Source organism: Pipra filicauda, unplaced genomic scaffold (genome assembly GCF_003945595.2).
Source record: "Pipra filicauda isolate LSUMZ 115617 unplaced genomic scaffold, ASM394559v2 scaffold360_size730234_pilon, whole genome shotgun sequence".
Classification (NCBI taxonomy): domain Eukaryota; kingdom Metazoa; phylum Chordata; class Aves; order Passeriformes; family Pipridae; genus Pipra; species Pipra filicauda.
The window spans coordinates 581,317-603,562 of record NW_024104488.1 but is presented as its reverse complement, the minus strand read 5'-3'; the positions used below and the strand labels follow the sequence as shown (position 1 = coordinate 603,562).

The 22,246-nt window shown below is 50.9% G+C and overlaps 2 protein-coding genes and 1 long non-coding RNA gene across 5 annotated transcripts; 1 reads left to right on the top strand and 2 right to left on the bottom strand.

Annotated features, from left to right (window-relative positions):
* Positions 1-504: 504 nt before the first annotated feature.
* On the bottom strand, positions 505-4,642 carry LOC120323873 (prophenin and tritrpticin precursor-like). 2 transcript variants are annotated; one of them, XM_039384578.1, is made up of 7 exons: positions 4,422-4,642; positions 3,996-4,067; positions 3,050-3,121; positions 2,864-2,962; positions 2,311-2,418; positions 1,597-1,771; positions 505-1,081 (listed from the first exon to the last, which is right to left on the bottom strand). In XM_039384578.1, the coding sequence occupies exons 1-7, from the start codon at positions 4,516-4,518 to the stop codon at positions 835-837; spliced, it is 870 nt and encodes a 289-aa protein (XP_039240512.1). In that variant the 5' UTR covers positions 4,519-4,642; the 3' UTR covers positions 505-834. The 2 variants fall into 2 exon arrangements, with proteins under 2 accessions (XP_039240512.1, XP_039240513.1); XM_039384579.1 differs by lacking the exon at positions 3,050-3,121.
* A 35-nt stretch (positions 4,643-4,677) lies between these two features.
* LOC114002502 lies at positions 4,678-7,001 on the top strand. Its single transcript, XR_005564788.1, has 2 exons — positions 4,678-5,028; positions 6,492-7,001. It is a non-coding gene; the product is annotated as an uncharacterized LOC114002502 (long non-coding RNA).
* Positions 7,002-10,665: 3,664 nt separating this feature from the next.
* On the bottom strand, positions 10,666-20,981 carry LOC120323874. 2 transcript variants are annotated; one of them, XM_039384581.1, is made up of 11 exons: positions 20,718-20,981; positions 20,301-20,363; positions 19,706-19,777; positions 19,520-19,618; positions 18,597-18,668; positions 18,437-18,514; positions 18,295-18,354; positions 17,702-17,812; positions 16,988-17,162; positions 16,770-16,822; positions 10,666-10,841 (listed from the first exon to the last, which is right to left on the bottom strand). In XM_039384581.1, exons 1-10 carry the CDS (start codon positions 20,812-20,814, stop codon positions 16,795-16,797), a joined length of 855 nt encoding a protein of 284 aa, XP_039240515.1. In that variant the 5' UTR covers positions 20,815-20,981; the 3' UTR covers positions 10,666-10,841; positions 16,770-16,794. The 2 variants fall into 2 exon arrangements, with proteins under 2 accessions (XP_039240515.1, XP_039240514.1); XM_039384580.1 differs by lacking the exon at positions 10,666-10,841 and adding an exon at positions 16,145-16,441.
* Positions 20,982-22,246: the final 1,265 nt, after the last annotated feature.

Here is a 22,246-nt window from a genome sequence, read left to right as displayed (position 1 = left end):
TCGCTCCTGGGGTCAGAAGATGCAGGTCCAGCAAGGCCTTGGGGAAGACATAGACACAGGTCTCCTGCCTGCAGGGTGAGCGTGCAGGAAGGTGTGACACACTGCCCACAGCCTTTTATTTCCTCACAGCTGTGTTTAAAACAGAAGTGTTGCAGTTTGGATGCAGCCCAGCCTGGTAGGTGTCCAACAGGTATATCTACAGCTCCTGTGATCTGAGGGCTGAAGTGGAAGACTGGCTGTTGGGATTTGGGTCCTGAGCTGGTGTAGGTGTGAAAGGAGCACCAAGCTGAATCGTTTCAAGATTTGGATCCTCCTCAGCTTTTATGTGCTTTTCAGATTCCTGTGCAAAATTCAGGAGCTCTCATTGTGTTTGTCTGAAGGAGATTTACCAACCCCATGCCTGAAGGCAGCGGTGGATGTGGGCATGGCACACAGGGATCCATGTGTTCTCTTGTTCATGGAATACACCTTGGAATGTTGAAGCTTTTATCCATCAGCAAAGTGTTTCATGACAGTCATATTTTTATTCCATTGGCATTTTAATTTCTGCTGAGCTGTTTTTTTGCAGACAGAAGGGAGACTGCTGTTCTTTTCCTCCTGTTCTTCAACTATTGCAAATAAAGTTCTTTGAGGAGACTCAGCCAGCACCCAGCTGTACAAAAATGAAAGTAGCAAAGGAATCCAGGGCAAGGGAGGAGTCTTCAGCCCTTCCTGTTGAAGGTCTTCAATATGGAAACTGAACCTGGCTTATGGGTAACACATACTATTTGTACAGAAGAACAGATGCCCAAAGCTGTTGGTGGGCCCAAGTCCCTTTCAGTCCTGGCTGGAGGACTAGGTCAGCAGGCTCGGGGGAGGTGGAGGAGGAGGAGGAGGAGGAGGCAGGGGGATGTCAGGCAGGTCCTGCCTCCGTGGCTGGGGAACTGGGGGAGGGCGTGGGGGAGGTACGGAGGGCTGGGGCTCCAGTTTTCTGTGGGGCTGCTGGTGTTGAGCCCCTCTCCGAGACGTGTCCAAATGGACGTTCCTGGGGCTCTCTGGAGGTGAAGGGGAGCGGCGCAGTCCTGGCTGGTGTTTTGGGTGCCTGTGGAGAGAGGAGGTGGCTGAGGCCCAGCTGCAGGGGGCACACAGGGACTCTGCTGCCCAGCAGGGCCCAGAGCTGGCAAGGCTCAGCAGCACGGGGGAGCTGCTGGCACACCTTGGCCCCGGTGGACACCTGCCCCTCAAGGCCCCAGCGAGCAGGGGGATGGCTCTGGGCAGGGGCCCTGGGCAGGAGCGGGCGCCAGGGCACGTCTGCCTTCCAAGGGCAATCTCGTCCCCGCTCCTTCTCCTCCCCACCTTGCTTTGCCTCTGCCCGTCCTGCTGGGGCTGCTCTTGGCCACGCAGGCTCACTTGGAGCCAGCACTGGCTCCAGTCCCAGCGGGCTCCCCAGGAGAGGCCCAGCAGCTGAGAGGCCAGGACAGCACTGGACAGCAGCAGAACCCTCAGCAGAGTTCTTTGACCAAGGACTAACTGGCCGCTCCACAGCAGCCAGGCTGGGAATGTTCCGTGGATACGAGGAGATACTATAGGAGGCTGTGAGGGGGAAAATCAACTTACCCTTTGCTGTCAATCCACCACCGGATCCCAACATAGCACAAGATCATGGCCAGAGGCACAGTGAACAGTACCACCACTGTGCCCACCATGCAGTGCTTGCGCACGTCCTGGGGGCACAGAACTCTCCTGACGCTCTGGGGATTTTGGTCCTTTGTTCCTGCCTTGCCGACCACATCTGCGGGAGCAATTTGGAGCGTTAGCCCGTCCTGGGCACCCCTGCTAAGCCGACAGCACGTTGGACACAGCCAGGACATTCTCTGTTTCCCTCAGTGCAGGTGCCTGGAGGCTCCCAGCCCTGGGGACAGGCTGTCCCACCAAAGCAAACCCAGAAGGCCGGGAGGAGAGCCCGGGGGGAGCGGAGCTGCTTGAGCAGTCGCTCCTTTGAGGGACACGCACACAACCCATCCCTGCAGCAGGCAGTGCCAGCCTCATCCTTCCCTGCCCTGGGACAGCTCCCACAGCCCAAGGGGACGGAGTCAGGCCCTCTCAGGAGACACGTGAGCCTCTGCCCAGGGTGGGAGCCAGGGAGCGCTCCGGCCCTCGGCTCGCGGGAGGGATCCCGCTCTGGGCTGCTCTGGTGCCTTGGGCCTCTCAAGACTCAGGGCCAGCTCTGGGAGCAGCTGCAGCGGGAGGGACCTTGGGGCCAGAGTCCCGTTTCCCAGGGGCTGCAGAACATGCTCCAGATGCCTCCAACCTGTCATGCTTTCAGCTTACCCGGCTTGCTAGTGCCTGGCATCGCCTTCCTTCCTTCAGGAGACTCTGGCAAAGAGTCGTTTATTTCTTTTGGAACCACTGCTTTTAGCACAGCCTCTCGGTCCATCTCTGGAGAAAGCAAGAGGGACATCTGGATCAGGTGGAGCTGTTCTCCATAAGGGAAGTGGCATCTTAAGGAGGCAATGCTTATAAAAGACATGGGAAAGGTCCAGGGAAACAGCCAGGCTTTTGGGGCTGGGTCAGGGCACTCCCTCCTCCAAACAGCCGCCACACCGGAGCTGCCGGGAGACCAGACCAGGCAATTGCAGGGGATCTCCTGGTCTGCAGGGCCGATGGTGCATTTGGGGCTCAGGCTCAAGGCCTTCCTGCAGAGGCTGGGGAGAAACTGCGGCCAGACCAGGCGGGGAAACAGCCCCGCAAGGTGGGAAAGCAGCAGCGGGGCAGCGAGGCTGCGATGGATCCCTTCCCGCTGTGCAGCCACTGCCTGTCCACACTTGGATCTAAAGCCCCCGGCTGATGGGTCTCACGGCTCAGGCTGAGGGAAAGGACCCACCTCGCTGTTTCTCCAGTTCACTCAGCATCTTGTCCAGAAGTTCCATTGCCTCCTGGGATTTCTTTTCTCCTGGAGGTTGGTTCTTGCCTGTTGGAGGACCTGAATGGGAAGCAGTTCCATTTGACATGAACGGATTAGAGAAAACTGGAGCTCAGCCTGTGAGGTCAGCAGAGACAGACTACTCACTCATGCCATATGAGCTGGACCAGTGCGGAGCAACCAGCACAGGAGCTGGAAAAGTCCTCCCTGCGGACACCCCTGTAACTCAACAGCCAGAGACACTTGTGTCATCCCTGGGGCTCTGCACGGGCAGCCCTGAGGTACAGTGGGGGTGAGGGGATCCCGCAGGGACAGGGCACACACGGGCAGGTCTCTGTCCTGGCCCCTGCAGAGGCGCCCGGCTGGCCCAGCTTTGGGCTCTGAGCTGGCAGCTCTCCCAGGGGGAAAAGCCACAACGTACCCACACGACCTTCCGGAGGCTCAGTCCTGGGCCCCACTCCGGGTTCCTGATCACCGTCACCCCCAGGCTTGGCCGCAAAAAGGGCAGGACAGAAGAGCTCCCGTGACCCAGTTCCAGACTCTCCCTCAGGCCGGAGGGGCAGGGAGTGTAACTGGGCAACGGGATCCCTGCAGGGCCCTCATCTCTGCCCTCCCCTCAGGAGCAGGGGCAGAGCTCCCACAGGCCAGCAGTGGCCCCTCGCTGGCACCAAAGGAGCCCCACGCAGAGCTGTCAGGGCACCAGGGACTCCCTGGAGCTGCCCCAGCTCCAAACTCAGCCCCAGCGAGGGCCATGGCTTGGCAGCCGCAGCGGGAGCACCTCCGGCTCCGAGGGGCCGGCAAAGGAGCCGCGCCAGGCACAGCCCCCCGGGCACAGCCCTGAGCCCGGCCCCTTCCCTCTCTGCCCTTCTCCGTGTCCACACGGAGGGAGCAACTGGCATCTCCAGGGAAAGAAGATTAAAAGCTCCCCCTGACAGGGATCCTGTGGGATCCCTCTTGGGCCTGAGCAAAGAGTCGGCCATGATTGCCACAATCCAGCAACCTTGAGAGGGTCTTAAGGAAAATGGCACATGAATGAGCTCTTGCCACATTGAAAGGGATTATTCTTTCAAGGAAAGAGTTGTTGAGAACTTACCTCCAGTAGGTCCCAAGATATCCAAACCATAATCCGTCCAAGCTGCGGGGGAATCTTCCTCAGCACCCTCATCTAGAAGCCAACAGAGATGGGAACCGTTTCCATGGCATGCTGGGATCCCCTCCTGCCTCAGAGAACTGTGGCACTGCAGGGGCTCGGGGAGCCCCGTGGGATCCAGATGTCAATGGACATGGCCAGAGCTGCAGAGGGGCCTGGGCAGCTCTGGGCTGGCTCCTGGCCGCTCTGCACACTCGTTCCAGGCCCTGTGCAACATCCCTGGGGGAGCGGCTGGAGCAGCCAAAGACCCTTTGGGGCTCTCTCCGCACCCAGGAAACCCTGGCTAAAGCCCTGGGGAAAACCATCCCAGACCCTTCCCGGGGAGAAGAGCCCGCTGGCCGGGAAAGGTGCCCCAGGCCGCCGGCTCACCTGCTCCCCGCGCTGGCACCGGAGCAGCCTGGGCAGCCCTGGCGTGCAGGGCCACTGCCAGGAGGAGGAGGAGGAAGAGGCGGAGAGCAAGGGCCATGGCCCCTCGCCCTCCCACCGTCCGGCAGCTACTGCTGCTGCCACTGTCCTGACACCCCTGTCCTGGCACCGCTGTCCTGACACCCCTGTCCTGACACCGCTGCTGCAACCGCAGTCAAGGTCAGGGCCTGAGTTATGTTGTCCTGGCTGGTGTGGAACCACAGGGCCCTGCTGTGACCTCATGGCCGGGGGGTGGTTGTGTGGGGATGGAGCTCAGGGTGAGGATCTGCCTTCCTGGGGAGGGAGCACATCCCAGCAGGCAGCTCTGTCCGAGGACTACCACACAGTCCCACCCAGGGCTGAGCCTGCAGGCTGGGGGATGAAGGGATCAAGTGGTGAGAAGGTGGATCTTCCTGGTGAGAAGGACTCAGGGGTGCTGGTGGATGAGAGGCTGGACGTGCCGTGGCCATATGCTCTCAGTGCCCAGAAAGCCAACCTTACCCTGGACTGAGTCCAAAGGAGTGTGTCCAGCACCCTGAGGGTGGTGATCCTGCCCCGCTGTTCCTCCCTGGTGAGACCCCCCTGGAGCTCATCCCGCTCTGGGGTCCTCAGCACAGCGAGGACATGGACCTGCTGGAGCAGGTCCGGAGCAGGCACAAAAATGCTCTGAGGGATGGAGCCCCTCTGCTCTGGAGCCAGGCTGGGAGGGCTGGAGGTGTTCACCTGGAGAAGAGAAGGATCTGGGGAGACCCGATTGCGGCTTTTCAGTTCTTAAAGGGGGCTTGTGAGAAAGATGGGGACAGAGTTTTTTATTGGGGCCTGTTGTGACAGGACCAAGTGATAATGCTTTTACCTAAAAGAGGGTAGATTCAAATTAGATATAAAAACCTTTTTTTATGCTGTGGGTGGTGAAACCCTGGCATTCCTGGAGACATTCCAGCTCAGGCTCTGAGCAACCTGGTCTAGTTGAAGATGTCCCTGCTCACTTCAGGGTGTTGGACTAGATGGCCTTCAAATGTCCCTTCCAACCCAAACCATTCTATGTTCCTGTGCACCATCAAAGTAGGGCTGGGTTAATTCCTGGGGTAGTGATGCTGACATCTCTATTTTGGTAGTTGTGCCATTAGTGATGGGCTGAGAGAGGCTTGATAGACCAAACAGTGAGGTCTGCAAACCACAGACAGTGTGTTCAAGGAGAAAAAGGAGAGGAACACATTTCAGATGAATGGGAAAATGCCAGCATTTTGCTGCCCATTCTGTGTTAAGACAGAAAGGAATGTCCTTAAGATCCCTTCATGGGTGTGCACTGTTGGCTGTCCCAGCACTTGTGTCCTGTAAAAGAGGGAAGTTGTTACAGCTTCTCAATATCCTGTTTATAGCTGGGTAAAAACCAAATACTGCACTTCTCCATCTCTGCTTTCTTCCCAATAAAGGCAAATTTTGTCCATTATTGTGTGGAACATATTCAACTATTCATGTGCAAATTCTTGCCATTCACACAGTGTTGATTTGCTCTAATCTCACTGCAATTAAGACTGATACATTGTGAGGCAAAGCGTTGAGTGATTACTCCTGGTGTCTGTGACTGTAGAGAGATATTCTGTAATTAAATGACATTTGAAGACAGGTGTAGTATACAATACTTCTGGTACGTATATAACTTTACTAAATATCCAGACATTTCTGTACGTTGTGTAAGAGACCTGGAGGTTGGTACATCACTTCTTCTGTGAGTACTCATTAGAATAGTAATTGGATCAGTTTGTTCAAATAAATAAGCAAAAGTAATGCATTATTTCTTATGTATGCAGTCTTTCATATTTAGGATATGTTATTGACACAGTACCTAGTTAAGTACAGGTAGGATGGGCATTCAGTGCTAGCAAGATATTATTTGTTCATTCCTAGCTTTGTTTTAAATGGCAGCATGATAATCACTACAGAACTTATTTTACTAGGAAACAATATTTGAATTTCTCTGCATGATCTCTCAAAGTTCCTCAAAATATTTTATTTTATTTTATTTTATTTTAGGCTTATTCAAGCTAGTCCTTGACACAGAGCAAAGATTAAATCTACCTTTTCAAATCAAGGCCATAGTTCCAAGCAGAATTTACCATTTGTGGTGGCAGTTTTGTCTGCTCCGTATGTCAGAATTCCCACTTCACCATCTGTTTTCTCAGTTTCTTTTGAAGTTGAATTAACTGGAAGACAAGCAACTGCTTTCTGCTTCAGAAGTTGGGCCAAATCCAACTGGTTTTGGAATCTGTTTTTTGGAACTATTACAGTTCAGAAAGCATCAAAAATATCTGAATCTATTTAAGAAGTATGGAAAACAAAAATATAAAGCCCTGCCATGTTCATGATTGCACAAAACCAATTTCCTTTTTCGAAAGAAAATCAAGTCTGAAAGAGTTCAACTGCCAGAATATGAATGTAAAGGAGGTCAGAATATCAACAGGATGTCAACAGGATACATGATCCTTCTCTTTTGAGTGAGACACCTGAAGAGGTGTGTAAAATAAAACATCTTGTACCACAAAACTTGCTTTGCTTTTTGAGAATTTGACATATTGTTGCAACTTAAAAATGAGTATTTATCAAAAACAGTGAAAAAGGCTGATGAACAGAGATGAGTCTCACTGTGTTTTAAATCTCCTGAATTAAACTGTTTCGTTGTCCCTGTCTTGAGATCGTGCCTGGAGGGTGGGAGCACAGGCCATGACGTTCTTTTTCCTGTGAAGAGCCCTAAAGGTTCCTCACAAGGGGGTGACAGAATTGGTGGTAGAGTTTTACAGGCAGCTCGAAGAAACACAATGTATGCCCAAGAAATCTTTACATCAGTCGTCACCAAACCTGGTCTCTGTTTTTTTATAGCTGTGATTTATAATAACAGCAGTTTGAAAATCAAGGCATTTGATGATGTTTTGAGATGTTTTATTCATTTAATAATGAAATAACTCTAATTCAATACATGTAGACAGATGTGTGGTGACTATTTTACACAAATATGATGACATTTATTTTTTTAGGCTTTAATCTAATGTTGTTACTCATATTGACTACAAGAACTCCACATCATCCAGTCATCTCTGAGTGTCAGCTTCTCACAAGGGTGACTTTGAGGCTTTCTGCTGCTGAATATTGTCTGCAGAAGATCATATTCAACCTACAGCATTTCCTCCCAGATTTATTGATATGTGCAACATCTTCCCTTTATTCTTGGCATTAAATCTTTTCTCCTCCTCCTCCTCCTCCTCCTCCTCCTCCTCCTCCTCCTCTTCCTCCTTCTCCTCCTCCTCCTCCTCCTCCTGTTCCCTCCCCCCCCGGAATTTCAGTCTCCAAGGTCTAAACTGTTCAGCTGCTTCACAAACATTGTTTTAATTCACACGGGCATCCATGCAGTGAACAACAAATCAAGGCTGTGCCCATGAAGCTTGAAGCAATGTACATTTATAGCACTAAATATAATAATCCATTACCCAGATGAAGCCAAGCATTTCCCAAATAACTCTACCTGTCCTCAGGGATGTTTACCAAAGGATCAGGAGAGAGAAGGTTGTTTGTGTAGCTTTGCAGCACTAAAGTGATGAACATTAAAAAGTACAGCTTTCTGAGATCTTTGTATTCCTATAAAACAGAGTCAAAATGTTTTATATATGGGACATTAATGAAGAAGTGAATGACAGATTGTGAAAATAGCTGCTTTGGGAACAGAAAGCTAAATAAGAAAAAGTTTACACACTCTGCATCCCTCCTCCCTTTCAATGCAAACATACACAGGCAAGTGCATCCATACCTATCTGTCTGTCTCTTTATGTATTTTTCTAATCTGTGGAAAACTTTCCATGTGTGGTATTTTTTTTGTTCATTTATAAGTTAAGACACATCTGTTGAGAGCTGGAAAAAGATACCACCCCTCTTTGATACAACCAGCTTGGCTTTAGAAGCAGAGATGAACTGTGATTTCTTGCTTTCTTGCTAGAAATATGCTGGCTTGTTTAGATTAACTTTATTTTCATTTTAATTTTTTTCTTCTATGATGGTTGGCAAAAACATTTCTTCCTTAAGCTATGTGCTGGCAATATTTGAGATAGAAAATAACATCATACTACACATTTTAGATACTTCATAGTTTTCTTGTGAAATTTTATTGTTGTACCACCTACTTGAAAACCCCTCAAAACTAAATCAGCAGGTCAACTACTGTGCACAACTTGCTAGAAAGCTGCAGTTCCTGCAGCAAAAGAGAAGGTTTGGGGATGGCTGGGGTAATTTTAAGTGCAGGGGGTTAGTTTTCCACTAGAGGGAAGGGAAGCTGCAGGAAGGACTGCTGCACTTCCTAGTATTCCTGGCTATAAAGTCAGAGACAACCTCAGTAACAGCATCTTTAGTGACTGAGACACTAAATGTGGCCTCAACACAAACTGCTGCTTCTTGGTACATTTCCTTCTGCTAGAACTAGCCAGAAAAGGGATTTTAAATCTAGGAAAACTAATGCATATGATCCGTATGCACAATGTCCCATTTAATTTTTACCATACCAATAAAAAGGGAGTTTGCTTTATTGCCTTTCCAGCCAGAGGTTGGAGAAATTCAGCAACTAATCACTAACTCACAGCTAAATCTGATGCCAGCAACATTCCTACAATATTCTTGTTGGGTTTTTTAAACTGTTAAACTTCTTTATTGCTGCTGACTGCCAGCATATATGAACTGACCTGAACCTCTTCTTAAATAGATGCTTCAAGAAGGTTGTACAGTTTTCCCATAATAACATTAACTGCCATGATTTGATTGCAGTAAAGGTTTTGTAAGCTAATAAAACGTTGATGTCTATCTGTAGGCTCCACAAGAGGATGAGGGATATAATTCCTGGGGATCTGCTGCCCTCAGCAGAGATACCACAGTCTTGAGTCATGGATGTGGAGTTCCCTTAGCTGATTTTCTGAGTTTCTCCTCACTCAGAAACCTCCTTTGCTCTCATTTTCTTTGATCATTATTCAGTACCAGGAAAAGTTAGTGGAGTGAAATGAGGTGTCCTCAGAGCCTTCTCTTCTCCAGGTGAACCCCCCCAGCTCTCCCAGCCTGGCTCCAGAGCAGAGGGGCTCCAGCCCTGGGAGCATCCCTGTGGCCTCCTCTGGACTCGTTCCAACAGCTCCACATCTTCTTTGTGTTGGGAGCTCCAGAGCTGGACAGAGAGCTCCAGGTGGGGTCTCACAGGGCAGAACAGAGGGACTGAATCCCCTCCCTCGCCCTGCTGGTCACATTTCTTTTGATGAAGCCTGGGAGAAGCAAAAGGACTTGTAATTATACAAAAGACTTGTAATTTCTTTTTGGGTTCAGCTCTCATTTTCCTTTTTCTCTTTCTTCTCCATAGCCCCCTCATTGTGCTTTGGCTTGTCATCCAGGCTTGGGATGCTTGTGGGGGGCCACACCAGCCAAGCTTGCACGAAAATTGCGTTTTTTTCTCTTGCTGTGCCAAAGCCCTGCTTTGCCTTTGGGCAACCAGAGTGGCACTTATTTCTAACCAAATAAAGTCAGCCCTTGCAGACAGAACTGAGCTGAGCTGAACTTTAAGGAAATGGTGAAGAATTTTAGAACCTCTTCTCACTAGTTACCGGTGTCCATCCACCTCTTCTGTTTCCTCAGGGAAAACTCATTGCAACTAAACCCTTTCCTGTTAATACAGACATCAAAGAAGGGGTATCCTGCATATTTCCTGGGAATCTGAATTGGGGTTTTGGAGTGGGTGGCTCAGCTGAGGACTCTAGCCTTCCTGTGCTTTGTGAACAATTTTGAAATCTTTTCTCCTGTATATATTTTAATACCAAGAGATTTTACCCAATATGTGGAAATCTGTGTTCCTGTCTTGGAGGCACTGAAAGAAATTGAATTCCAAAGTATTTCCTTGGCCTGTGGATAAAAGGAGGATTATATGAAGTTAGAAAGGAGACAATCTAATGTAATTATTCCTAGTACTTGTGTTTATAAGATCACAGGGCAGAGAAAAAGGGACATAAAAGAGGAGGGGAATGAGGCAGCACAGGATCAAACACTGACAAGCTGAAAAAGGGGCAGCAGCTGATGTCTGACACCAGAGAACTGAATGGGAATAAATGGGGGACAGTGATGTTCCATGTGGGAGTAGCAGCTGATGAGTACATTGTATTGACTGTGGAATGAGAGAGGAGAGACTGACCTGTGACCCTGAGTGACACCAGGTGTAACCTGGCAGGACCAGGAGCTGTGTGGCATCAGTGCAAGACATGGAGCTGAGACAAGGGAGGAAGGAGCTCCTTCTGCCCAAGCAGGGACCTCACAGGCGTGCCCAGTGTGATACTGGATAATGAGGAGTGATCCTGCACCTGCTGTTCCTGTCACCTGGAAGGTGGGACAGAAGCAGAGAGCTGTTAGGATCTCTGTGGAGCAGGCTAGCTTTGGGCCACTGCCTCTTGAGCCAGTCTGCTTTTCTTCTCAAGCACAGAGTTTGACCATCTTCTGTAACACCATCCCTTGGGAAAAAAAGGTTCTTCTTCCAGTTTCCCAAAATACCTTCATACAGTTTCTGCACCTACTCACTCATCCTTTAACTGCACACTTTTACGTAAATCAGTGAAAGCAAAGGGCTAACAACAGACACTGGGAGTTAATTTGTAGCTTAGGATGGATAGTTTTCCCTGAAAAAATCCAACTGGTATTTCGGCAGTGGCTGGTCAGAGGACCAAAAGAAGCTGAGCTCTATTTTGCAGTTGTGATGGTCAGTATTCCTGCCATGCTGCTTCTCTCACCTGCTTCCTCAGTTCACCTGGGCTCTTGACCCCAAGAGCTTAATACTAATGATGGTATTTTTAGAAGCACCAGGACAGGTCCTGCTTTCTGAAGGCACTGTGCTTTGAGATGACTCTGGAGATGATGTGCAACTCTCACTGTTCTGGCAGTTCAGAGAGCACTGGGGACAGATAAATAACTGGTTGGGGTTTGGTGGGTCTTTGCTATCAGCCTCACCTTGCAGAGGAGGGTGTTGACAGGGGATCACATGGACAAGAGGGATGGTCCCAGGTCCCCTGCAAGTTTAGCAGCTCTGTATGAAATACAGGGAAGTGAATTGGACCCTCTACATAAGTGCAGGGAAAGGGGATGGAGAGACGAACGTGAATCCCCTGGAAGGTGTTTCCCAAATGTACTGTGCATGTTGGATTACAGCTCTGCCTGGACGTCAGCAGCTTGCTCACCAAGAGGCTTTTTGTTTTTCTTCATGTGTATCAAACTCAGCAAATTAAAAGGCTGTTTACAGAGAGAGAGTCTTGTGTAGTGTAATCTGGACTTTGGGAAGATGGTAGTTGTTAGATCAATACCCAGCAATCTGGCTAACTTGTTTTCTCTTTTTTTTTTTTTTTTGTGACTGCTCCCTGGTGATTTTGGTCTGGCTTCTTAAAGGGATTCAATTTTAATTTTGAAATGGAGGTAATGCTGTCACGGGACAGATGGAGCTGGGACAAATGGCATATTGATTCTGATCTTAACAAGAAGCCACCTGAGCTCCTCATGACAACAGCCCCACAGACTGGTAATGGATCTGTAAAATCAACTCATCACAAAGCTTTTAACTTGAAGCTCTGACATATGGAGCCTGTTCAGTTCTGCCACAGAGGGAGAGGGTTTGAATGCAAAGAGGTTTAGCAAGGAGACCTGTGCACAGCACAACTGTCTGTACTCCAGCAAGTGAAGTGTCTTAGGATGTAAGACCTTGGCCATACTTCAGTTTTACCCCTCCATTTACCCAGCTTCTTGGCCTTCCTTTGTCAGTGGTGAAATATGACAGGGAGAGGCAGATCCTTCTTGGCTGCTGCTTCTCTAAAGTTGGCCTTGTTTGCTGACTGTCCTCTGAACAGGTTGGTGACAACCAGCTCCAGTTACCGAGGTCAGACAAAGCTGTCTCACACCAGTGCCGGGGCCAGAGGGGGCTGGATTAAGTCTGCACTGTCCCAGCAGCCTGGAACCTCGTGTTCTCCCAAAAACAGGAACAGGCAAATTGGTATCTCATTGTGAAGCAGCACTTTGAGAAGTTTGCCATGTGTTTGATTCTGCCCTGAAGCAACTGAGATTCACTGGAGTATTCACAAGCCCTAAATAATGGATTTATTGTGGTTGCTAGAATCTTTCATATTTTACAGCTTTGCTGTACAATACTCTGGCACTTGCAGACCCCTTGGCTGGTGCAGTTCTTCAGCGCTTCTTACAGAGAAGTGGTTTGGGAAGCAAGTCAGGGCTCACGTTCACGGGTGGTTTGTGGAGCCCACAGGACAGGGCGTTGTCTGTTATTCCAACACCTGTGCCATTTATTCTGGTGGAATCCTTGTGAGAAAGATTTTTAGTCTACTTTTTTAGCTTGAACAGCCCAAACTTGTCCATCTAACTGGTTTCTGTTGCAGGTTTTTCCTTTGCTGTCTGCCGTTGGCCCCGAGAAGATGCTGCTCGGATTCTGCAGACCATAATTGCTGATACCAAGCTGAAACCTCACTGTGCTCCACAGCAGCTGAGTTATCCACAGGTGAGCCAAGAGCCAGGGTTCAGCTCCAGAAACTCCAAGACCTGACAGATGAACCTCTGGCCCTGAGGAAGGCAGGAGCATTCTGAAGGTAAAGGGTAACTGGCTTTGGGTCTGACCCTGCACGTCCCTTTGCATGGCAACAGCTGCCCCACGCTGTGTGGGGGGCAGATAACATGTGACACTTAATTTAGCACAACACTTTGGGAAGTGAAAATATTTGTTAAAATTGGTGTTGATAGCACTGGTTGAGTAAACTTACAAAGCTCTTAAAAAAAATCAGTCTGGGCACAAAATGATTTTTTAATGATTATTTTTAGTTCTTTGATGCTCAGAGATAATGGAGGAAGGGGGAGATTTTCTGTTCAGCTCGCCTGTTAGGGTGCAGTGGGTGAGAAAAGAGTAGTTTTTGGCCAGCTGGTTTAGGAGCTCTAAAAGCAGCTGTGGTGTCCCTAATGAAACGTGGGGGTGGGGCACAGTTACAGACTGGATTGTCCCCCATGTGTTCCCCTCTTCACCACAGAGCTGTGGAGACTCAGCCTGCTGGTGGCAAAATCCCCACACCCCCCAGTTTGCAGCACTAAAGGCTTTGTGCTCATCACTATGGAAAACTGCATGGGTGGCCTGCACCTAATGTTCTTTTGTTGGCTGGACCCCAGTCAGTGCTGCATCTCAAAGACTGACCCCAGCCCTGAGCTGCTTTTAAGACTGACTTGATCAAAGGGACTGAAGCTCTGTTGACTACAAATTCTCTAGAAAAATAAACACAGGAACTATGAGAATGTTGGTGACAAAAGCAGAGTTAAACCTTTGAGGCCACCTCCCCCCTTTTATTTTTAATTTATTTAATATTCTGAGTGCCAGTCCTTGTATGAAACGGGCCCTCAGCAGCAAGCTAGGCCTCCTTGGTGTGGCCCTTTGTGCTCACTGTTTCTGGTTTGATGTGGCTGTTCACACTATGAAACTTGTCCATCGTGCACTCTTTGTCTGTAATTCCAATTTCCTGTAACTCCAACGCACAGCCCTTTTTGCTGGATGGCGTGTAAATAATCTGATTACTTTATTAGATAACTTACATCTTGCACTTCATGACATTCCAGTTGTGGTAATCAGACTCTGTCACATCCCATTTCTTGAACTTTCAAGCCTTCCAGCTGCAGCCCAGGGGAAGATGTTTCTGTCTTGCCTCAAAATTGGCTACTCTTTTGCAAAGACAGCCTTTTACAAAGGAGTTGTTACGTGCATTGATGTCCAAGGGTCTGCTTTAAAAGACAAAAAAACCTCCACCAAACAAACAGCAAACTAAACAAACAGCATATTAAAAAAAACTTCTGTATTTTCCGTTCTTGCTTTTAATATTTTCCAAGCTGTCCTCCTTTTCCACTGCAGTGACAGGAAAAGAAAGCAAACATCCTTCCCAGATGATGTGCCTTGACGAAGGAACACAGACCTTAAACACAGGGGATATATTAAATGTGCAGATGATCATGATCATCACGATCATTTATTTCCTGCCTGTTTTTATGTAAGATTATTTGCAGAGGGCTGAGCACAGTGTCTCAGCCCCCCTGGCTGGTGCCACGGCCCCCCGTTATCTGCTCTTCCTCGTGCTCTTGTGTCTCTGCCCATTTGTCTCTCTTGGGTTGCCCCCTCCTTCACCTCAGTTTTGTTTCTTTAAATCATCTTTGCTGTAGCAGCTCGGAGCTGGTGCCTGAGGGTTTTCCTCCACAAGCAGCGTAATTTTCCTCCCTGTCTTCCTGACTCAGACTCCTGGCTCTCTGATGAAAGGTCCCATCATCCAAGCAGGTCTGGGCACTGCTGGGACTGTTCCTCAGCGGATCCAAGCCCCTTCCCATGGCCCCACTGTCCATCCCGGTGCCCTGGGGTCCAACTGTGCATCTCCTTCTGCCTAGTTGATAACTGAGACAATGTCTGCCAAATATTTGTACTGTTGGGCAGCCTTGGGGGCTGTATGACATTCCTGTGGACACGTCCAAGCTGGAGCTTTATCTCTGCTGACTGACCTGGCAGTTGGGGTTTTTGGTTGGGTTGGAGTTTGGTTTTGGGGGTTTTTTACTCTTAACAGTCAGATCAGTGTGATTTGTATCCTAAAGGTTCTAAAGCACAGATGTTGCACATGAAGGTTGTTTCGGGTTTTGCATTGGTCTCAGATGCTGCAAACCCCTGTGGGTCTGAGCAATGGGGCTTTAGCTGTGTGTGCTTCCAGCCCTGCAGTTCCCTGTGTGGTGAGTGCTCTGGGGCACCTGTGTGTAACAGCACATGAGGGTGCCACAGCTCCCATTGTCTTGTGGTGTTTTGGAGAATCCCTGCATTCAGAAATTAACTCTCCTTGAAGCTCAAGGGTGCCTAAAACTTCCCATATAGACACATGTTCCTCATTTCTGATTTTTTTTAAAACCTGGCTGGCTGAGCACTTGCCCTTTCCTTGTCCTGCTTTGCCCCAGCTCCACAGTGTTGGACAACCATCCCCATGACACCAGTTCAGGTGCCCTCCTATGAAGGAGAAAGGGCATCACAGGGGCTTTGCACCAGGTCCTGATGGCGAGCACAGCTTGAGCTGCAGCAAGAAGGTCCCCCCTGGCACCACAGAGAGCGTTAAGGAGCCTGGAAACTCCCAAGGTGCAGGTTTCAGATAAGACAACCCAGCTGTCACAGCAAAAGCGGCCCCACCTCAGTCCAAGAGGTGCAGTGTGCACACAGTATAATCATGGAGCACTTGGCTGGGAAATCAAATTCTTAGGGTGTATCTCAAACAAACAAACAGATTCTATCAGACAAGTTGACATTCATGGGAAGTCTCCCTTTCAAGTCCAAACTCCAGCATTAAGAAATTAGTTTTGCCACTGGTAAACATGACCCCTGGATTCACTACGTAGCTACATGTCCACAGACTGAGCTGCCCACAGTGCCAGACTCTGGCAGCCATTTGCCTGGCTGGAGAATGGATGCTGCAGCATTCCTAGTCTAAAACAACAGAAATCCAAACTCTCGCCTTTCCAGTTTGCCTGCTAGAAATGTGAAGAAGTTTCATGATGTTTGAACTGTCTAAATTAAACTATCTCAGAGAGATAGTTCATGAACAGGAAACTTGTGGTTACTATCTCCATTACACACAGAACAATGTAAAGTGGTTTAATTGCTTTTTGTACTCTATTGTGGGAGATGAATTCTGGCCTTTATTTTGCTGCTGTGTCATTAAGTTGTCTCAGATACTCCTTTGTGTCATTTAACCACTGGGTTCTTGCAGAAGTACAATCCTTCAGCATCTCACACTGGAGATAAATCATGCAGGACGAGGTCAGACTTTAGCCTTTGGAGTGTCAACATGTGCCAGGATGATCCATTAGCCCACATGTGAACCAGGTGTTTTACCAGGCCAGACACATGACTGTTGTCCATAGCTGGTCTCTGTCTGCAAAATAATGTGGAGCTGCAGCTCTAAGGAACTCAGAGGTTAGGGAGCAAATAGACCAAATCCCTAATTTCTATCAGTTACTTTACAGGAGTATTTGCTACTGATAGATTTTATATTCCTTCCCAGAGCTGGAATAAAAGAATCCCAGCAGTTTGCTATGAAAGCAAGAGAAAGAGACCCTTCTCAACAGGTTCCAGCTCTGTTCCTCATTTGAATTAAAAGCAGAGCAAAACTATTCTGTTGGTCATGTCAAACCCACCTATTTTTGATGACAGTCTGTGAAAGACAAAACAGTATAAAAAATATTTCATTTTATAATACTTACATTTTTCTATTGAGCCATGGCATAACTATGCCGCCATGAGCTTGATGATGACCCTGGGAAAAGAGTAAAACTGAGCTAAAAACTAGTCAATGAATTTCATTAACAAAGCGAGGCATTTGGTACTGGAGCCCTGCAGGACAGTCCTGACCACGAGACAGGCCACAACTGCTCGGAGCAACCTCTGAAGGGAGCAGGGTGGAGGGAGATCAGTGACTTACTCCTTGTTCTTGTACACCTTGCGCGCCACAAAACTGCAGCAGAACAGAACCAGAGGCACAGTGAGCAGCGTGGCCAGCATGCCAATCATGCAGCGCTTGCGATAGTCCGGGGGGCACAGAACTTTCCTGACACTCTGAGGATTTTGGTCCTTTGTTCCTGCCTTGCCGACCACATCTGCGGGAGCAATTTGGAGCGTTAGCCCGTCCTGGGCACCCCTGCTAAGCCGACAGCACGTTGGACACAGCCAGGACATTCTCTGTTTCCCTCAGTGCGGGTGCCTGGAGGCTCCCAGCCCTGGGGACAGGCTGTCCCACCAAAGCAAACCCAGAAGGCCGGGAGGAGAGCCCGGGGGGAGCGGAGCTGCTTGAGCAGTCGCTCCTTTGAGGGACACGCACACAACCCATCCCTGCAGCAGGCAGTGCCAGCCTCATCCTTCCCTGCCCCGGGACAGCTCCCACAGCCCAAGGGGATGGAGTCAGGCCCTCTCAGGAGACACGTGAGCCCCTGCCCAGGGTGGGAGCCAGGGAGCGCTCCGGCCCTCGGCTCGCGGGAGGGATCCCGCTCTGGGCTGCTCTGGTGCCTTGGGCCTCTCGAGACTCAGGGCCAGCTCTGGGAGCAGCTGCAGCGGGAGGGACCTTGGGGCCAGAGTCCCGTTTCCCAGGGGCTGCAGAACATGCTCCAGATGCCTTGAACCTCTCACACATTCAGCTTACCCTGCTTGCCAGTGCCTGGCATCGCCTTCCTTCCTTCAGGAGACTCTGGCAAAGAGTCACTGCCTCCTTCAGGAGCTGCCGCCTTCCACAGAGCCATCTCTTGGTCCATCTCTGGAGAAAGCAAGAGGCAATCAGATGGAACCATTCTCCATAAGGGAAGTGGCATCTTCAGGAGGCAATGCTTATAAAAGACATGGGAAAGGTCCAGGGAAACAGCCAGGCTTTTGGGGCTGGGTCAGGGCACTCCCTCCTCCAAACAGCCGCCACACCAGAGCTGCCGGGAGACCAGACCAGGCAATTGCAGGGGATCTCCTGGTCTGCAGGGCCCGTGGTGCATTTGGGGCACGGGGTCAGGGGATGCTCAAGGCCTTCCTGCAGAGGCCGGGGAGAAGCTGCAGCCAGGCCAGGCGGGGAAACAGCCCTGCAAGGCAGGAAAGCAGCAGTGGGGCAGCGAGGCTGCGATGGATCCCTTCCCGCTGTGCAGCCACTGCCTGTCCACACGTGGATCTAAAGCTGATGAGTCTCATGGCTCAGGCTGAGGGAAAGAAACCCACTGTGCCCTCCCTGCAGTTCACTCAGCATTTTTCTCATGCCTTCAGATGGGTCCTGAGGTTTCTTTTCACCTGGAGGTTGGTTCTTGCCTCTTGGAGGACCTTAAGGAAAAGCAGTTTGATTTCACTTGAATACAGAGAACCAGAGCTCAGCCTGTGAGGTCAGCAGGGACAGACTACTCACCCGTATGATGTGAACCAGCTTTGCTTGGAGGAACCAGCCCAGAAGCTGGAAAAGTCTTCCCTGTGGACACCCCTATAACTCAACATCCAGAGAAGATTCTGTCACCTGGCTCTTGCTACATTTTCATTCATTATTCTTTGAGGGGACATTGAGAACTTACCTGCAGGAATCCCTGAAGGCTCTAAAGAATTTTCTGTCGATGGTGTTGGAGAAATATTCCCAGTACCCTCACCTAGAAGCAAACACAGATGGGAACCGTTTTCAAGGGGATAAAGTCAGGATCTCTCAGAAGACACTGGAGCCTTGCTCTCCCCATCTGCCTTTTTTCCAGCATGGGCACCCCTTGCATCTGCTCCCAGGTTTGGGGATATGTCCCTCCCTTAGGGCCCCCAGCAAGACTGCTCAGTACCCAAGTCCCCTAAGCCTGCTCAGGATAATTCATTTGTGCTGTGACAGCCTGCTCCGGGCTGGGCCAGCACTGCCAACAGCAGACACGGCAGCTGAAGCCTCAGCACAGCTCAGCCCAGAGGATGCCTGGCATTGCCTCCCTGCCCGCAGCAGAGCCTGGCACGGAGCCACTGCTTCCTTTGGGGAACGCCGCCTGCCACAGAGCCCCTCGGTCCATCTCTGGGGAAAGCAAGAGGGACAGCTGGATCAGAGGGAGCTGTTCTCCATAAGGGAAGTGGCATCTTAAGGAGGCAATGCTTATAAAAGACATGGGAAAGGTCCAGGGAAACAGCCAGGCTTTTGGGGCTGGGTCAGGGCACTCCCTCCTCCAAACAGCCGCCACACCGGAGCTGCCGGGAGACCAGACCAGGCAATTGCAGGGGATCTCCTGGTCTGCAGGGCCCGTGGTGCATTTGGGGCACGGGGTCAGGGGATGCTCAAGGCCTTCCTGCAGAGACTGGGGAGAAGCTGCAGCCAGGCCAGGCGGGGAAACAGCCCCGCAAGGTGGGAAAGCAGCAGTGGGGCAGCGAGGCTGCGATGGATCCCTTCCCGCTGTGCAGCCACTGCCTGTCCACACGTGGATCTAAAGCCCCCGGCTGATGGGTCTCACGGCTCAGGCTGAGGAAACAGACTGACCTCGTTGTCTCTCCAGTTCACTCAGCATTTGGTCCAGAAGTTCAAATGGCTCTGGGGAGTTTTTTTCTCCTGGAGATTGGTTCTTGACTGTTGGAGGACCTGAATGGGAAGTAGTTGCATTTGACATGAACAGATTAGAGAAAACCAGAGCTCAGCCTGTGAGGTCAGCAGGGACAGACTACTCACTCATGCCATATGAGCTGGGCTCAGGTGCAGCATCCAGCTCGGGAGCTGGAAAAGTCCTGCCTGCGGACACCCCTGTAACTCAACAGCCAGAGACACTTCACTGCAGGGCCCTCATCTCTGCCCGCCCCTCAGGAGCAGGGGCAGAGCTCCCACAGGCCAGCAGTGGCCCCTCGCTGGCACCAAAGGAGCCCCACGCAGAACTGTCAGGGCACCAGGGACTCCCTGGAGCTGCCCCAGCTCCAAACTCAGCCCCAGCGAGGGCCATGGCTTGGCAGCCGCAGCGGGAGCACCTCCGGCTCCGAGGGGCCGGCAAAGGAGCTGCGCCAGGCACAGCCCCCCGGGCACAGCCCTGGGCCCGGCCCCTTCCCTCTCTGCCCTTCTCCGTGTCCACACGGAGGGAGCAACTGGCATCTCCAGGGAAAGAAGATTAAAAGCTCCCCCTGACAGGGATCCTGTGGGATCCCTCTTGGGCCTGAGCAAAGAGTCGGCCATGATTGCCACAATCCAGCAACCTTGAGAGGGTCTTAAGGAAAATGGCACATGAATGAGCTCTTGCCACGTTGACAGGGATTATTCTTTCAAGTCGAGAACTTGCCTCCAGGAGGCCAGAAGTACTTCAAAACATCATCGTCCAGATAATCCAAGTCACGATCCCCATCTAGAAGCAAACAGAGATGGGAACCGTTTCCATGGCATGCTGGGATCCCCTCCTGCCTCAGAGAACTGTGGCACTGCAGGGGCTCGGGGAGCCCCGTGGGATCCAGATGTCAATGGACATGGCCAGAGCTGCAGAGGGGCCTGGGCAGCTCTGGGCTGGCTCCTGGCCGCTCTGCACACTCGTTCCAGGCCCTGTGCAACATCCCTGGGGGAGCGGCTGGAGCAGCCAAGGACCCTTTGGCGCTCTCTCCGCACCCAGGAAACCCTGGCTAAAGCCCTGGGGAAAACCATCCCAGACACTTCCCGGGGAGAAGAGCCCGCTGGCCGGGAAAGGTGCCCCAGGCCGCCGGCTCACCTGCTCCCCGCGCTGGCACCGGAGCAGCCTGGGCAGCCCTGGCGTGCAGGGCCACTGCCAGGAGGAGGAGGAGGAAGAGGCGGAGAGCAAGGGCCATGGCCCCTCGCCCTCACACCGTCCGGCAGCTACTGCTGCCGCCGCTGTCCTGACACCCCTGTCCTGGCACCGCTGTCCTGACACCGCTGCTGTACAATCTCTGTCCAGTAATCACTGTCCAGTAATCACTGTCCAGTAATCACTGTCCAAACGCCACCAAATCTGACACCGCTGCCGCCGCCGCTGCTGCCGCAACAGTTGCAGTCAGGGACTGAGTGGTCGGTCATTGTGGTGCTGTGGGACCACGGGGCTCCGTGACCTCACAGCCCTGCTGTGACCTCATGGCTGGGATGTGTTCGTGGGGGATGGACCCACCTCTGGGAGGGAGCAGGTCCTGCTGGCAGCTCTGTCCCGGGGCTGGGACAGTCCCACCCACGCCGAGCTCACGGCTCTGCCCTGTGTTCCCAGCACCGGCTCACGGGCAGCGAGAGCTCAGCCTCCCTCAGAGCAACAGGCAGCCACAGCCCAGGGGTTCTGCCCTCCTCGGGCACTGTCAGCCACAGCTCCTGAGGCTGAGGAGTGAGGGATTTCTGGCTCCAGGCAGATGCCCTCCTGTAGGCAGCTTCCAGCCTGGAGCCCAGTTTAGCACCGTGGGGGGTCCCAGGGCTAACGAGGCACTTTTGTTTTATGGGAAAGATGGAGCCTTTACCATTTCCTCTTCATGTGAAATTTAAGGGACTGTATCAAGTAACCTGATGTCGTCTCACTGTTAAAAACTGAGGCAAAGAAGGCACGAAGGACCTCCGCCTTTTCCTCCTCTTTGGTGACTGTATGCCCCCTCCCTGTCATGTCCAATAACCAATGAAGGCTTTCCTTGGCTCTCCTTTTGTTATTAATGTATTTATAAAACAACTTTTTATTATCTTTTACACTGACCTAATTTTCTTTCTACATGACCTAATGACATCCTTACACACTCCTGAGTTGCCTGCCTCCTTTTCCAAAGCTCAGACACCCCTTTTCCCCAGCACGGTGCTACAGCTCTAAGGAACCCAGAACTGACAGAACACACTCCTTTGCCAGCTGATTCAGAACTACTGAGGGTGGTATTGAGTTTGCCAGAGCACACATCTGTTGTTCGGTGCAAGAGCACTTTGTGACCGAAATTCCTTATTCCAACCACACTGCTCCCAAGTGGCCTGAGCACCAGGAACGAAGGGACACAGTCACAGGCAGCGATTAAAGGGGTGACCCCACTGACGAGCGCAGCCAGTGATTTTACAGGTTGTGGTGTTCAATAAACATCTTTACTTGAAAAATTGCAACTCTGTTTATTAGGGATCTGTAGGTAAAGAGAAACAGCTTAGTCCAGGAGGCCTTTGCCACTCCAGGTTACTCTGCAAGAAACATCTATTTGTCTAAAACAGGGCAATCTGCAAGAGCGGGACACAGCCCCAACCTCACCCAGCAGGGACACCCTCCAGGGTGATGCT

Bases quoted from the DNA above. Each gene is read 5' to 3' on its own strand.
- LOC120323873 (XM_039384578.1), bottom strand. From the start codon at position 4,518: ATGGCCCTTGCTCTCCGCCTCTTCCTCCTCCTCCTCCTGGCAGTGGCC. The intron at 4,068-4,421 runs GTGAGCCGGCGG...GTTGGCTTCTAG, and splicing joins GGTGCCAGCGCGGGGAGCAG to ATGAGGGTGCTGAGGAAGAT. The intron at 2,963-3,049 runs GTGAGTAGTCTG...CTTCCCATTCAG, and splicing joins GTCCAGCTCATATGGCATGA to GTCCTCCAACAGGCAAGAAC.
- LOC120323874 (XM_039384581.1), bottom strand. From the start codon at position 20,814: ATGGCCCTTGCTCTCCGCCTCTTCCTCCTCCTCCTCCTGGCAGTGGCC. The intron at 19,619-19,705 runs GTGAGTAGTCTG...CTTCCCATTCAG, and splicing joins GCCCAGCTCATATGGCATGA to GTCCTCCAACAGTCAAGAAC. The intron at 16,823-16,987 runs GTAAGTCACTGA...CTCTTTTCCCAG, and splicing joins AAGGTGTACAAGAACAAGGA to GGTCATCATCAAGCTCATGG.